Source organism: Aristolochia californica, unplaced genomic scaffold (genome assembly GCF_029961685.1).
Source record: "Aristolochia californica isolate CCGP_79_NKW_82.1479 unplaced genomic scaffold, dmAriCali1.0.hap1 SCAF_4, whole genome shotgun sequence".
NCBI classification, from domain to species: Eukaryota; Viridiplantae; Streptophyta; class Magnoliopsida; order Piperales; family Aristolochiaceae; genus Aristolochia; species Aristolochia californica.
In genome coordinates this window covers 2,252,906-2,265,734 of record NW_027182103.1, presented here as the reverse complement: position 1 = coordinate 2,265,734, position 12,829 = coordinate 2,252,906, and the positions used below count along the sequence as shown (strand labels likewise).

The 12,829-nt window shown below is 38.8% G+C and overlaps 2 protein-coding genes and 1 pseudogene across 2 annotated transcripts; 1 reads left to right on the top strand and 2 right to left on the bottom strand.

The window, feature by feature from the left end:
* Window positions 1-622: 622 nt before the first annotated feature.
* LOC137962807 (serine/threonine protein phosphatase 2A 57 kDa regulatory subunit B' theta isoform-like) lies at window positions 623-7,804 on the top strand. The gene is made up of 3 exons (XM_068809889.1): window positions 623-862; window positions 965-2,710; window positions 7,041-7,804. Exons 2-3 carry the CDS (start codon window positions 1,493-1,495, stop codon window positions 7,398-7,400), a joined length of 1,578 nt encoding a protein of 525 aa, XP_068665990.1. The 5' UTR covers window positions 623-862; window positions 965-1,492; the 3' UTR covers window positions 7,401-7,804.
* Window positions 7,805-8,019: 215 nt separating this feature from the next.
* On the bottom strand, window positions 8,020-9,625 carry LOC137962809 (vignain-like). Its single transcript, XM_068809891.1, has 4 exons — window positions 9,137-9,625; window positions 8,776-9,008; window positions 8,547-8,687; window positions 8,020-8,462 (listed from the first exon to the last, which is right to left on the bottom strand). The coding sequence occupies exons 1-4, from the start codon at window positions 9,612-9,614 to the stop codon at window positions 8,172-8,174; spliced, it is 1,143 nt and encodes a 380-aa protein (XP_068665992.1). The 5' UTR covers window positions 9,615-9,625; the 3' UTR covers window positions 8,020-8,171.
* Window positions 9,626-9,940: 315 nt separating this feature from the next.
* On the bottom strand, window positions 9,941-11,317 carry LOC137962155 (stemmadenine O-acetyltransferase-like; annotated as a pseudogene).
* Between the last annotated feature and the right edge of the window lie 1,512 nt (window positions 11,318-12,829).

The following is a 12,829-nucleotide window of genomic DNA, read 5'->3' as shown; positions in this document are numbered from 1 at the left end:
TAACCCCACCAGGACATGTTTCAGGCAGTAACTCTAATTAATTCTCCACTTCCTGTCTGGTAGTCAACAGTTCATTATCCCTTCATTTTAAGATAAAAAATCATTTTCTTTAATTTTACATATGAGAATTGCCTTTTGGGTATTCCCTTTTTCCAACATTTTTTAGTAAAATTGTCATCCTAATTTTCAATTAGTAATCTTCGATAAAAAGCGCGGCCGTTGATCCGGGTGTTAGACATCTAATACCGCCCCTTAAATCATGGGTGTCACTTTAATTTGATGTGATTACTATAGGATCAAGAGGAGATTAATGAGTTGATCAGGAGTGCGCGTCTAAGATGCTTCTCATGGTATATTGGTGGAATTGTTGATAGTTTCATAATCTTGACTTCGAGAGAAAAAAATAATAATAATGCACCTACAAGAACAAATACCGGTCAAGAGTATCTTCAAAGGAGCAGCCGACGGTGGGGGCCAGTTTATGTAAAAAGACGAAATTACCCTTCTAAAACAGTAAAACGACTCCTTCCTCTTTCTTTCTTTCTCTTCCTTCGTGCCACGGGGCAGACAGTACTATATATGTTAGAAAAAAATGAAGTGAAAATATGGAGGCAAAAGCAAAAGACTACACCCGATTGAAAAGAATAAAAGACGACCCTGAATTCTGTCATTTAAATTCAACCAGGGTTGTTGATGGGCAGGATTTTCACTTTAGATTTTGAGGGTCGTTTTAGGAGAGAGAGAGAGTGAGAGAGAGGGAAAGAAAGGGGGAAAGGGAAAAAGATATCAAATATATTGACATTGGTTTCGGGGTTGCTTCTCCCTTTCTTCCTTCTCTTCAATCAGCAGCTCGGCGCTTCTCGTAAGTATCTGGGGCTACCTGGTATCTTCATCTGAGTTTTATTTTTTCTTCTTTTTTCTTTTTCCGTCTTTTGGGTAATGCTGCTGTACTTTTGTTTATCAGTTCTGGATCACTTCATCTTTTGATCTAGCTGAATACCCGTCAATTTGGTGGAAAAAGGAGGAGGGAAGAAGATAGGACCTTCGAATTGGAGTTGTTTGGATTGCTGGTATTTAGTTTAGAATGGGTTTAATGCATCTGGGTTTCAGATCTTTTGGTGGAAGTTGGGTTTCGTTTCTTGATGAAATACTCAGCGAATAAGGGGATCCTTACATTCTCATGGACGTATAGAAAAGAGTCTTCCGTTGATGGGAAGGCGCAGTGTTCTGGTTTGTTCCTTCAGTAAAATGGGTTCCCTCAGTTGATACTTTTACTGTTAGGAGTGGCTCCTGTACTTCTTTTCTGGCATCCTTACCCAATTTTGGGCACAAAAGAAAGAAGAAAAAAGTGAACGAGCTGGGAGGAAACTTCTACGTGGTATGGAAACCTCCTCTGGTAAATATTAGTGAAGGGATTTCCCTACTGAACGAGGTTTGGTTACTACGACCAAATCTAACCTGGGTTTTAGAGGTTTCCTTCTGTGCCTCAATTATGATAAAACAAATACTAGGAAAGCTTCCCCGCAAGCCCTCAAAGTCAACAGATAATCGTGAGTTGGGGGCTCCAGTTGCGCCTTCTACAAATGTCTCTTCCAATTCAAGAAGCAGTGATTTAGCTAGTAACAGGTCCGGACACTTCAACAGTTCGGTTTTTACAGGTCCTACTCAGACGGCAAATCCTGCTTTAAGTCAAACAAACAAACAAACCCATGTGTCTAATTCAAAGCCAAATGGGAATTCTGTTGCATCAGGTTTTGAAGCTTTGCCTGGTTTTAGGGATGTACCTAGCTCAGAGAAACAAGCCTTGTTTATCAAGAAGTTAAACTTGTGTTGTGTTGTTTTCGACTTCACAGATCCGACAAAGAATTTAAAAGAAAAAGACATCAAGAGGCAAACACTTTTAGAGCTCGTAGACTATGTCACTTCAGCAAATGGGAAGTTTACAGAAAATGTTATGCAAGAGATCTCTAAAATGGTTTCTGTAAATCTTTTTAGGACTCTCTCTTCCCCCCCTAGGGAGAATAAAGTCCTAGAGGCATATGATTTGGACGAGGAGGAACCCTTGATGGACCCTGCATGGCCACACTTGCAAATTGTGTACGAGTTCTTTTTAAGATTTGTTGCATCACCTGAGACAGATGCTAAGTTGGCAAAGAGATATATTGACCATTCTTTTGTCCTAAAACTGCTTGATCTGTTTGATTCTGAAGATCCAAGGGAAAGGGAGTATCTGAAAACAATTCTCCACCGGATATATGGTAAATTTATGGTGCATCGCCCTTTTATCCGGAAAGCTATAAATAACATCTTCTATCGGTTTATTTTTGAGACAGAAAAGCACAATGGGGCTGCTGAGCTGTTGGAAATTTTAGGAAGTATAATTAATGGATTTGCACTGCCTCTGAAAGAAGAACACAAGCTGTTTTTGGTTAGGGCTCTGATCCCCCTTCACAAACCAAAGTGCATACCCATGTACCACCAACAGCTCTCATACTGCATTACCCAATTTGTGGAGAAAGACTGCAACCTGGCAGATACAGTTATAAGGGGCCTGTTAAAATATTGGCCAATTACTAATAGTTCTAAAGAGGTGATGTTTTTGGGGGAGTTAGAAGAAGTTTTGGAGGCAACTCAGCCACCTGAATTCCAGCGATGTATGGTGCCTTTGTTTCGTCAGATTGCTTATTGCGTGAGCAGCTCACATTTTCAGGTAATAACCTTTCATATTTACTGTCCCTAATGCAACTGAGATACTAAGTATTGCCATGCATATACCTGATCAAAATTAAGTCCTCGCTGTTTTGTGCAAGAACACAAGTGGTTTGGTGGTTGTCAACCTACTTTTTCATTTGTGATTGTTTACTAGTAAGACATGAAAATGCCTTAAAGCCCTCCTAAAAGGAAGGTGTACATATGTCAAGCATGTATGTTCACATTAAAAAGCAATTGGGGTTTCCTTCCTCTTTGGTAGGTTATCTTTGAAAAGGACTGCTATTGGGGTGTTGTCATTCTAGTTTAAGAATAGATCAAGAAAGTATATATTTTGAAAGCATGGACCAAGTTGAATGTAATAATTCTGGTGAAATTGGAGCTTGTATTATGTTTTCCAAAAATTTTGAAGCTATTGATCCCAGCTATGCATGCTATGTTTCAAAGAAGAGGAAGAAAATGTAAAAGAAACACTGAGATCTGAACTCGAAGGGCTATGAACAGTCATAATGGGCTAACCTCCTGTATTATGATGGTTCATGTGCACAATCTCCAGATATCCTTTCTAGATTCATGCAAAAGCACATAATTTCGGTATAGATACTAAAGATGCAGTCTCTCCCATATAGTTCCATTTCTCTCCATTCAATCCACTCATTTAATAGTACTATGTAGTGGGAAAGGTTTGTGCTCATCTTTCTCTGGGTGAATGTGCCCTGCAACTCTTCATACAATTCCTTTTCTTTTCCTACTTTCCTCCTGGAGGGGATAGTGTGGTACTTCCTGATATGTGGATTCTGTATCTTATGCATCATAATGACCTTTTTCATCAGTTAAGTACATTTGAAATCTTCAGCCAATATTTTCTTAAGGAGAGGGTTAGTTTCTTTGGATGTATTTGCTGGAATGATACAATATGGAACTCCTGAATTAGTGGCATCCTGAAGTACTGTTTGCAAGGGTGAGAAGGAGGGAAAGGCGCTGATGGCTGTCCCACGCTCAGATATGTTTGGCAATTGTTGCCAAATGCCTTCACTATTTAGAAAAAAAAAATCCAAATTCTGGAAGTACTGTTTCGCATGAAATGAAGTTCTTAAATGTTAAGTTTTAACAAAAATGCTTCCAACAGAAAAATTTGAACTTGCCAGTTTTTTGTGCTTGTTTTCCTCGCTGTCATATTGTTCCCCTGCATTGACTACTACCTGAATTAGTAGTCTGGTAGAAGTTTGTGCAAATACAAGTGGTGTAAACAATTCTTAGAAGTGAAAATGTCTAGGAATCTATATCCTAATCAGCCGATTCTGTAGCTGATTCCCTTGCATAAGATGGAGTTTGCAATTAGGAAATGTCGATTGAAATTATTGAGCTTTTTCTTTCTGGCCAGACTTGCTTCCCTTCTTCCTTTCCTCTCCTCCTTTCCCTGATGGTCTCCTGGGGAAAAATGGGTAAGAATAGCATATTATTTTGGGCAAGCAAGTTAAAAGATACTTCCCATATTCCCAGCTTGGTCATGAGGAGAAATTGGTGATCAACCATTCTGTCAGCTCCACATTGCATCACCTGACTGATTGTGTGGCCTCCTCCAGAGGATTGGCTGAAACTTAACTTTGCTAGCAGCTCTAGGGGGGCTCCTGGGCATGCAGGTGGTGGTGGAGAGAGGTCAGGAACCCAAGGGGGTGGTTCTCCTTGATTTCTCCACATCCTTTAGACACAGTGCGTGGAGATCAAGTGTCTCCTACAGGGGCTTAGACTTTATTTTAAGAGGTTCTTGTTCCCCTTGGTTGTTGAGGGTGACTCCATGGTGGTCATTTCATGGGTCTTGGGAATAAACCCCCTCCGATCATTTCTTGAAGTATTTTGATGAGATCGAGAATATAAATAGATCTAGACTCATTTGCTGGCATCATGTTCTGAAGGGTGTGAATGGTTTGGCAGACACCTGGGCAAGGGTGTGGGTCAACAGTCAGGTATCTTCTTAGAGTGCTTCAAAAAGTACTCTGTGCACAACTAAAGTAAATCTTGAATAGTTGTGTCCATCCCAAAATAGAATAACCACAAACAGCCCTGTTATCATGAGTATGAGGCACTCCACCTGCATATACATTCATTCAAGAAGTAGATTGATTTCAGTCTTGTGTATCCTAATGCGCTCTAAATGCGACAAACAGTTTTTTGTTGCGCCCACCGTGTTTTGCAGCAATTATCTTTGTCCATCATTTTAGGTATCATTGGTTATTTTTTATGGACTACCTTGTGTTTTTCAAACCATGTCAATTACTTCATATTTTTACTAGAATATTCTAAATACTGGGAGTATGATAGGCTAAGGAGAAAAATTGGTGGGGAAATGTGTTGTTTACTTTTGTCAAAAAAAAAAAAAGGACAAAATGTTGTTTGCCAGAAGGTGTCAGTTTTGGCAAGCTATCGTATCTATCATGGAATCATGCTTGTGGGCTTTTGATACAAAATATGAGTGTGCTTGCAGTTCCATCTACCAAACTAACATGCAAATATTTTTTTACATGATTCCTAAAAGATAATTTACTTTCTTAGTAACCCTAGCTTGATAAAATACAATGAAAACCCTCATTTTTACTTCTGTGCCATGGAAATAGTAAAGGTCTTCTGTGGAAAATCCAGTGGGGCTCGAAATTTTTTTGTATGACATGGTGCAGTTTTTCCTAGTTTATTAAGTGTTCGAACTGTTCAGGTGTGAAGATCGTCCACTCAGAGTCTTATTGTCCCTTTTGCTAACTATGAAAGCACTATTATCCATCATATTGCATCTCTATTTGGCTGCAAGAACAATAGAAAATGTTGAAGTCATATCACTTACCAAACACAGCTTTCTTCTTCTATCTTGTTTTCCTGTTTGGAATGATTTGGCTCCTTTAGCAACACTCTGTTAGAATTTTTAAGGAAAAAAAGTGGTGAGATTTGCTTATTAGATCTTAGTGGATCTAATGATGGTGTATTTAACCTATATTTCTCTAGGTACCTTATCTTTTTGAAAATTTCTTTTGATGTGGAGAAGACCCATACAGAGTGGTGAATTGAAATGGACGATCCAGGATGTACTACTCATAAAATTGTGAAACTTCAAGACCATCGTGTATATTGTCTGCAGTGGCATGTGTTACGATAAATGGTACACTGGTTGTTCAAGTAGCCCGTTTTCTGAGTGATAATGCTTCAGATAACAGGCTGCACAGTTCTGAAACACCTTGATGAAAAATAATGAGAGCAAGAAGTTGCTGTCTTGAAGTTAAGTGTGTGGAAGTTGCAAATCAAGAGTGAGAAAAGAGGAAACTGAGAGAAGACGACTTGCACTAGTTCTGGTTTCCCAGCATCAGAATACCAGACACAATCTGGGTCAGAAGTCAACCCTAATCCACTTCTATTTATTCAATTAAGTTACAAATGAGGGAAAAGAAACTAGTGCCCTCTCACTAGACTATCATCCCTTATTACATAAAAAACAGAAATATGGCAACTTAAACTCTCCACTAAGGTCCCTAAATTAGAGGGTAACTAAATTACTCATTTACTTAAAAGCATAATGACTAAAATACCCGTGACAGTTACATTATTCATCAAAGTGACTTCAAATTTTGGTTCTTTAAAACTTTTCATGTATCCTTGAGCAGGATTCACTGAGAAAATTGGGAGTCTTCTAAAGTTGGCCATGATCATCATTAAGAAACTTGTGTTGCATAGTATTGCTAATTGATGTGTAGTATGCTTAGAAAAGCATGCTTTGCTGTTGGGATCAAGCGTAGTAGTTAGGTGGTCTTTGATCTTTATTATCATTGTATATAATTTCCATCTTTTTCTTGTTGTTGTCTGTAGTTGCATTGTGCCTTCTCTTAATTCGTTATCTTGGAGCTTGTACTTTGATATCCTTATCTTTGCAATCTTTCTCATGTCCACTTGCATGTCTCTTGCTCCAAATCTTGTCATATTTTTTAAAACGTGAGACCTGCATGAAAAGTATGAAAAAAGGCTTTTTTTTTTTTCCAACATGATTTCTTTGTAAAGTTTAGATATTTTTATGCAGTCAAGATTAAAGCTCAAAATTATAATTACTGCTTGACTGACTGGCTCCCTTCTGAAGTCACTATTGACCTAAAGTATTTGTGGACTTAAGCATTTAGTTTCTCTTTGACATACAAAATGCTCTTTTTTATGAAGCTCATCTTACATGCTACTTGCTGCAAGATAGATGGTGTTGTTTGAGATTTAATAAAGAGCATTTCTAGTCCATTTTTTTATGCAATCTTTCCATCAACTTTTAACAATATCTATCTTTCTGTTCTACTTTTACTGGAAAGGTGGCTGAGAGGGCTTTGTTCCTATGGAACAATGATCACATTGAGAACTTAATTAAACAGAATCGGAAAATCATACTGCCCATCATCTTCCCAGCTCTGGAGAGAAATACTAGGAACCATTGGAACCAGGCTGTTCAGAGCCTAACATTAAATGTCCGGAAGCTTTTCTCGGATCTTGATCCTGAACTATTTGAAGAGTGTCTGCTGAAGTTTCAAGAAGATGAGATGAAAGAGAAGGAGATCAAGTCAAGACGTGAAGCTACATGGAAGCGCTTAGAAGAGATGGCCACATCTAAGGTGTCAAATAAGGAAGCCGTTCTTGTGCAATGTTCTGGAACCCAGCATACATCTTCGGGATGAAGTGATCCTCTTTGAATATCCAGAAATGGTTAGTATCTCTTGATAGGGCTCATCATTAGATTTGTTTTGGGTTGGCAGGTCCTAGAGGATCAAGAACACAATGTACAGGGAGTTGAAATCTACACCCACTATCCGGTTTCATACACAGCGATTGTATATAATCATATATGGGGCCATGTGGTTCAAGATGATGAGTTGATAGCGAAATGGGGCTGCAAATTACTGTGCATTTATAAATCATAGAACAGTGGTTGTCATTTGTGCTTTTTTTAGTTGATGTTCCAGGGGTTGGTGGCATATAAAGACTTTGATTTTACAGGTAAATCAAATCCTACCATTCAACGTATCCGGATTTGGTTTGAATTGGGTCCTGAATGTTAATCAAGTACTCTCCATTTATTGATTGTGTGTGGATTTTTACCTTTGCTATGATGAAATACTAGTCATAAGCAAGCACTTCACAATTCTGATCTCTGTTCTATTGAAGTGTTAGTTACAACACGTGGTGGAGATTGCTTAGGAAACTTGTGTAGAATGTGAAGTTGTAAATTGTGAAGAAATTCTCATTGATTGGAGTTGATTTTGAGGATCTGTTTTTTGCTTGTTGAGGATCTCTGGCTGTATGAAGGCAGATAAATATATTCAGAGATGAGAAACTGATAAACTTCTCCTGTTCTCCATTTGTGAACGTAGGGCTACGTATCTAGGCATGTGAAACCTGGAGTCGGTGAAATGTTGAGAGGATTGTGCAAAATATTGCGGCAAAATCTCTCAGGATGAGTGGAATTGACCTGACTTTCTTCCAAGGGGTTGCTGATAGAGAATGGATAAAGTGGAGTTTGGTGAAGTCTTGAGAGGGTACGAAGCATACATGTTGATGCCACAGAGGCCCTCTTTGGGATCCAATTTGCTTCTCTTCATTCTGATATAACCTTCCTCCCCCCAGTCTGTTCCCCACGAGTTCTTCACAATCCAGTACTGAGCCCTGTCGTTTGTCTCACCATACCCAACAACTGAAACTCCATGGTTCAAAAATGTTTCACAGGATCCACTAAACGGCCCCTGCATATAGGAAGAAATCCCAGTCAAGCTTGCAGCTAGCAGAGTTTCTCTTGCTGTTAGTGTCATGGACTAGATTGTACTTACCTCTTCATAGAACATAAAATCCATCGAGCCAGCGTCTATTGCGACGGAAACTGGCTGATGGGCGACTGCCTTGATGAGAGCTTCCTCGTTATTTTCAGGAACATCTTCATAGCCATCAATAACCACCATTTGCATTTCCTTCTGCAAAAATAAATCGCTTAGAGATGTGCTTTGGGTGACTTTGACACTTATCCTATTGCAATAAGATGATGACAAAAACCATGACAACCTTTGCAGGATCGCACTGGTTGTCTGTTCCAGTGTAAGGGTACTCTGCCTCGCTGCTGATGCCTCCGTTTTCGACGATGAATTGAAAGGCTTCATCCATGAACCCACCATTACAGCCTCCATTCCTTGCATCACAATCAACCAGTTCTTGCTCTGATAAGGGAATAAGATCGCCTGTTTTTATCCGGTTGATCCCTTCCACTGCAGCAATGGTCGAGAAAGCCCAACAGCTTCCTGCATTTTTCCAGATAAATGAAATGGAATCAGTTGGTTGTTTTCATCTTCTCCAGTGTATCCCTGTTGAACTTTTCCAAAACGTTAGAAGCTTGGAAACTGAACTATTGAATTACATCTCAACTTACCACAGAGGCCTTGGTTTTTAACGTGTGTGACAGCCCCTTTCTCCCTCCAATCCACGGACTTTGGCAATGGTTCAGTCACCTTCTCGTAAACAAAACTATGCAGCTTTCTGTCTCCACTTCCCTGCCTCAGAAACCCCTTGTGGGATTGCGTGTAGATTGCCCGAAACTCCTCGTTGCTCAAGTCTGCAAACTTGTTTTGTCCGAGCCTATAACTGACATTGCCCCTCTTGTTGCCTGCATGAATGTAAAGAGTATTCTCTTTAAAGACGGGGAACTTCCGCAACCAGCTTCCGCCAATGGAACCCAAGTTTCCCTTTTCGTGAGGCTTGTGCAGTGCCAGCCATTGCTTGTACAGGGCAAGGAGGGCCTCGTTGGACTCAACATCTTTGTCCGTCACCGCCGGTAGAGCGGACGAAGGTGAGGGGAGGCAAAAGAGAGCGAAGAAGGCAAGGATCAACACAGTCATGAGCTGATGCATGGCTACTGAAGACTGAAGAGAATTGAGTGTGGTGTGAAGGTAGTAGAGGTGTTTGTGTGGGCTTTATAAGGGAGCAAAAGCTATCCTTTGCTTGTGTTAAGAGGGTACTTAGGAGCAAAGCATTGGCCTGTGTTGCAGTTGCTTCAAGAGAACGGAAAGAGAGGTGGTGAGACTTTTTCTGACTGTGACAAAATCTTCCTTCAGTGTCAACTAATTGGGGCTTGATACTTCGATCATCACTTTTTATTTGTGGGCTTTAATATATTTCTAATTTTTATTGTGAATTTTTTATGTTCTTGATGAAAACCATGAGCCAAGTATCCAAGAAAGTACATAAATCATTAGGAGGCGTAAGACAGGAGCTCTGGGTCTTCTTCAAACATGGCCATCTCTTCCTTCCCCATGTTCACCCAAGCTTCTACACCATAGCCTTCTCTCGTTTCCAGTAAAATAACGACATTCCGCAGAGGCAACGGACCCCTGCTTACCCATACTGGCTTCCCCCAACCCAAGTCCAACTCATAGAATGGAAATCGCAGCCAACTAGTCAAATAGCAGAAATCGACGCCACACCTGGAGTATTTTTCAATGACCTGGTCTACATTCTCGAAATATTTCTCGAACCCATTAGCGTCTTGCAGTTGTTTGATGTGATTACTGTCGATGACGCTTGTTGCTTCTCTTAGCTGTTTCTCCGTACAAGCTTTAGGTCTTCGTCAGAGTCTCCTCTTTCAATTCCTGCTGTAACCGCGCAGACCCAGAGATTACCAATTGAATTCTCTGGTAAGGGTGGGGCCGTTCTCCCTCGGACGTTCACCGGATACATAGCCACAGAAGCCCTTTTTGATTCTGTTCGTGGGCGTGCTCGAATGAAGCATCTCCCTATAAGTGCTGTCACTGCCTCAAACCTGGTGGGAGACCACCCGGGTGATGGATCCTCTTGTGTTTGACATCTTAGGGAGGCTATGCTTGATGAACTGAAAACAAATCTTTTCATTGAAAGGTTCTCCTTCACTGTGCATACATAGCTTGACTGTGGATTTGGAATTGGAGCATGTGGGAAGAGTGTACTCCAATTGAAACATGGCTTCGAGCTTTCATTGAATTCCCCTCTTGCCATACTAGCCCTGCTTTTAAGAAACGTAAGCAGAGCAGATCCATCAGCTATGAAGTGTGAAATCCCAATACCTATTGCGATTCCTCCGCACTGAAAGATGTTTGACATTGTTGTGGTCACAAGGGAGGAGCTCACTCAGAGCTTGGACATCAGGTTGAGTAACAAACTCTAAGAGCTGCCCAGTTACTAGGGCTTAAGAGAATTCCACCCCTTCATCATTGCATTGGATGGTGTAATCTTCTCTGATTCTTCCTGCAAATGGGTAGAAGTAAGCCAGTGTTTCAGAAAGAGATCTTTTTAACAGTAGGGATTTCTCTTGAGTACTCTTGTTGCTGCTGCTTCTGTAGAAGAGCAGTAGAGGCACAAAGATAGGAGGAGCAAGTTGGTCCAGCAGGGAGAGCTTACACTTTTGCAGATGTTGAGGAACTGTGGAGTTTGGTTTGATCATTTCTGTGGAGATGAATTGAACCTCCAACATGCTTGCCTGCCTATCTGCTGAGCAACCAAAGAAGTTTGGTCTCATTTTCAGACTCCATTGATGGTAAAGTTCATGGTTTTGTCTTCTTACAGAACAGTGGAGGTCCTTTTTCTGTTCAACTTTGCAGTGATGGGAAAGTTCTAATGACCAATAATTCTGCATCCCACTTTGTAAAAGATAAGGAATATCAAATCATCACATGTGATCCTTGGTGATAAAGAGTTGTTTCTCTTGTTATTCATTAATGTTATCGTGAAGTCATTTTTTGTCTTGATCAGTAATGTCAAATCTGCGTAGTTGACACAAAGTTGTCACTTGGTGTTGATAGACAACTGTATTTCCCACAAATATGAATCAATCCTGCAATTTATTTCTAAACTGTCTTCATTTTCATCTTCTTTATCACTTTGCCATCCATCAACAATGAAAATCCCTTCATCCCCCCCACCCCCAAAATAAACTTTCTTAAAATTATCAGCTTAGGGTTTAAGTTTGTCCCAAAACAACTTTGCTAATGTTAAAAGATCTATCCCGTAAAAACTAAGAGTAGAATCGTGTTAAACTTAGAACTATGTGGGATTATTTTTTAACAATATCCGAGTTACTTGCCGTGTAAGTATGGACCACCTTTTTGGTATTTCACATCTTCCATTTTTTGTAATTTAGAAATAGAAAGCAAGTCGATTTCGCGTAAACAAGTTTAATCGGTTTATTAGGTTCGGTTCTAACAACATCGTTTTATTATATACTTAAACCATTGTAATCTTGTCCATGATTAAATAGTTAGTCAAATTGTGGCTTATCTATAAATATTTGACCACTTAGGTCACATGACTAACCAAAATGCAAGCAAAATTCAAATCAATATATTGAAGATTAGACTTAACCCCAAGTGCTTTTAATTTATAACTATCTTGTTATTGACTATGAAGTTGATAATTGTCTTATTTTGAAAAAAAAATTGAATGAAAGAAATTGACTTTTATTTATTTTTATGTGGAATTCTTTAATCATAAAATAACATATTATTAAATGTAAAGGGTATTGATTTTCCTGTAAAAATATTTTAAATTTTTTTCTATCTTGAGTAATAAAAGAAAATAGAATAAGGTTTTTATCAATTGTTATTCATGTTATTTAGTATTATTTTTTATTAGAATGTTTTTTTTAAAATATTTTTATTATTCATTACTTTTATCTTTCATAAAATTTAACTAAGTTTTTTGTAATCTTAGCCTAAGTCGGTCATTATTCAGAGTTTAGGTTTAGATTTTTAACCTATTGGTTGAGTTTGAGTAAACTTATAAATTTTAACTCGACCAAATTGAAACCAACTCATTGGCAAACTTACATTGTCATAATTTTTTTATTACTTGTTTACAGAGTTGCGATGGGTTGGAAATTCAACCTTATTCCTTTTATATTTCTAATTTTTTTCAAAGCATCTTTGTATCATCAATCCATGTCTAATGACATATTAGCTCGATTTTTTTCCTAAAAAAACCCATTTAAGTAACTTTATTTTTAATTTTACCATAATATTTTTTAAAAAGATGAAAAGGCCTTATTTATTTAATTTTCTAACTAAACTTTTATTCCAAAAAAATACTTTCCTTAAAG

Excerpts from the sequence above, each read along its gene's own strand:
- LOC137962809 (XM_068809891.1), bottom strand. The coding sequence starts at position 9,614 with ATGCATCAGCTCATGACTGTGTTGATCCTTGCCTTCTTCGCTCTCTTT. Across the intron at positions 8,688-8,775 it reads ACCAGTGCGATCCTGCAAAG|AAGGAAATGCAAATGGTGGT; the intron begins GTTGTCATGGTT and ends TTATTTTTGCAG. Across the intron at positions 8,463-8,546 it reads ATTTTATGTTCTATGAAGAG|GGGCCGTTTAGTGGATCCTG; the intron begins GTAAGTACAATC and ends TCCTATATGCAG.
- LOC137962807 (XM_068809889.1), top strand. The coding sequence starts at position 1,493 with ATGATAAAACAAATACTAGGAAAGCTTCCCCGCAAGCCCTCAAAGTCA. Across the intron at positions 2,711-7,040 it reads TGAGCAGCTCACATTTTCAG|GTGGCTGAGAGGGCTTTGTT; the intron begins GTAATAACCTTT and ends TTTACTGGAAAG.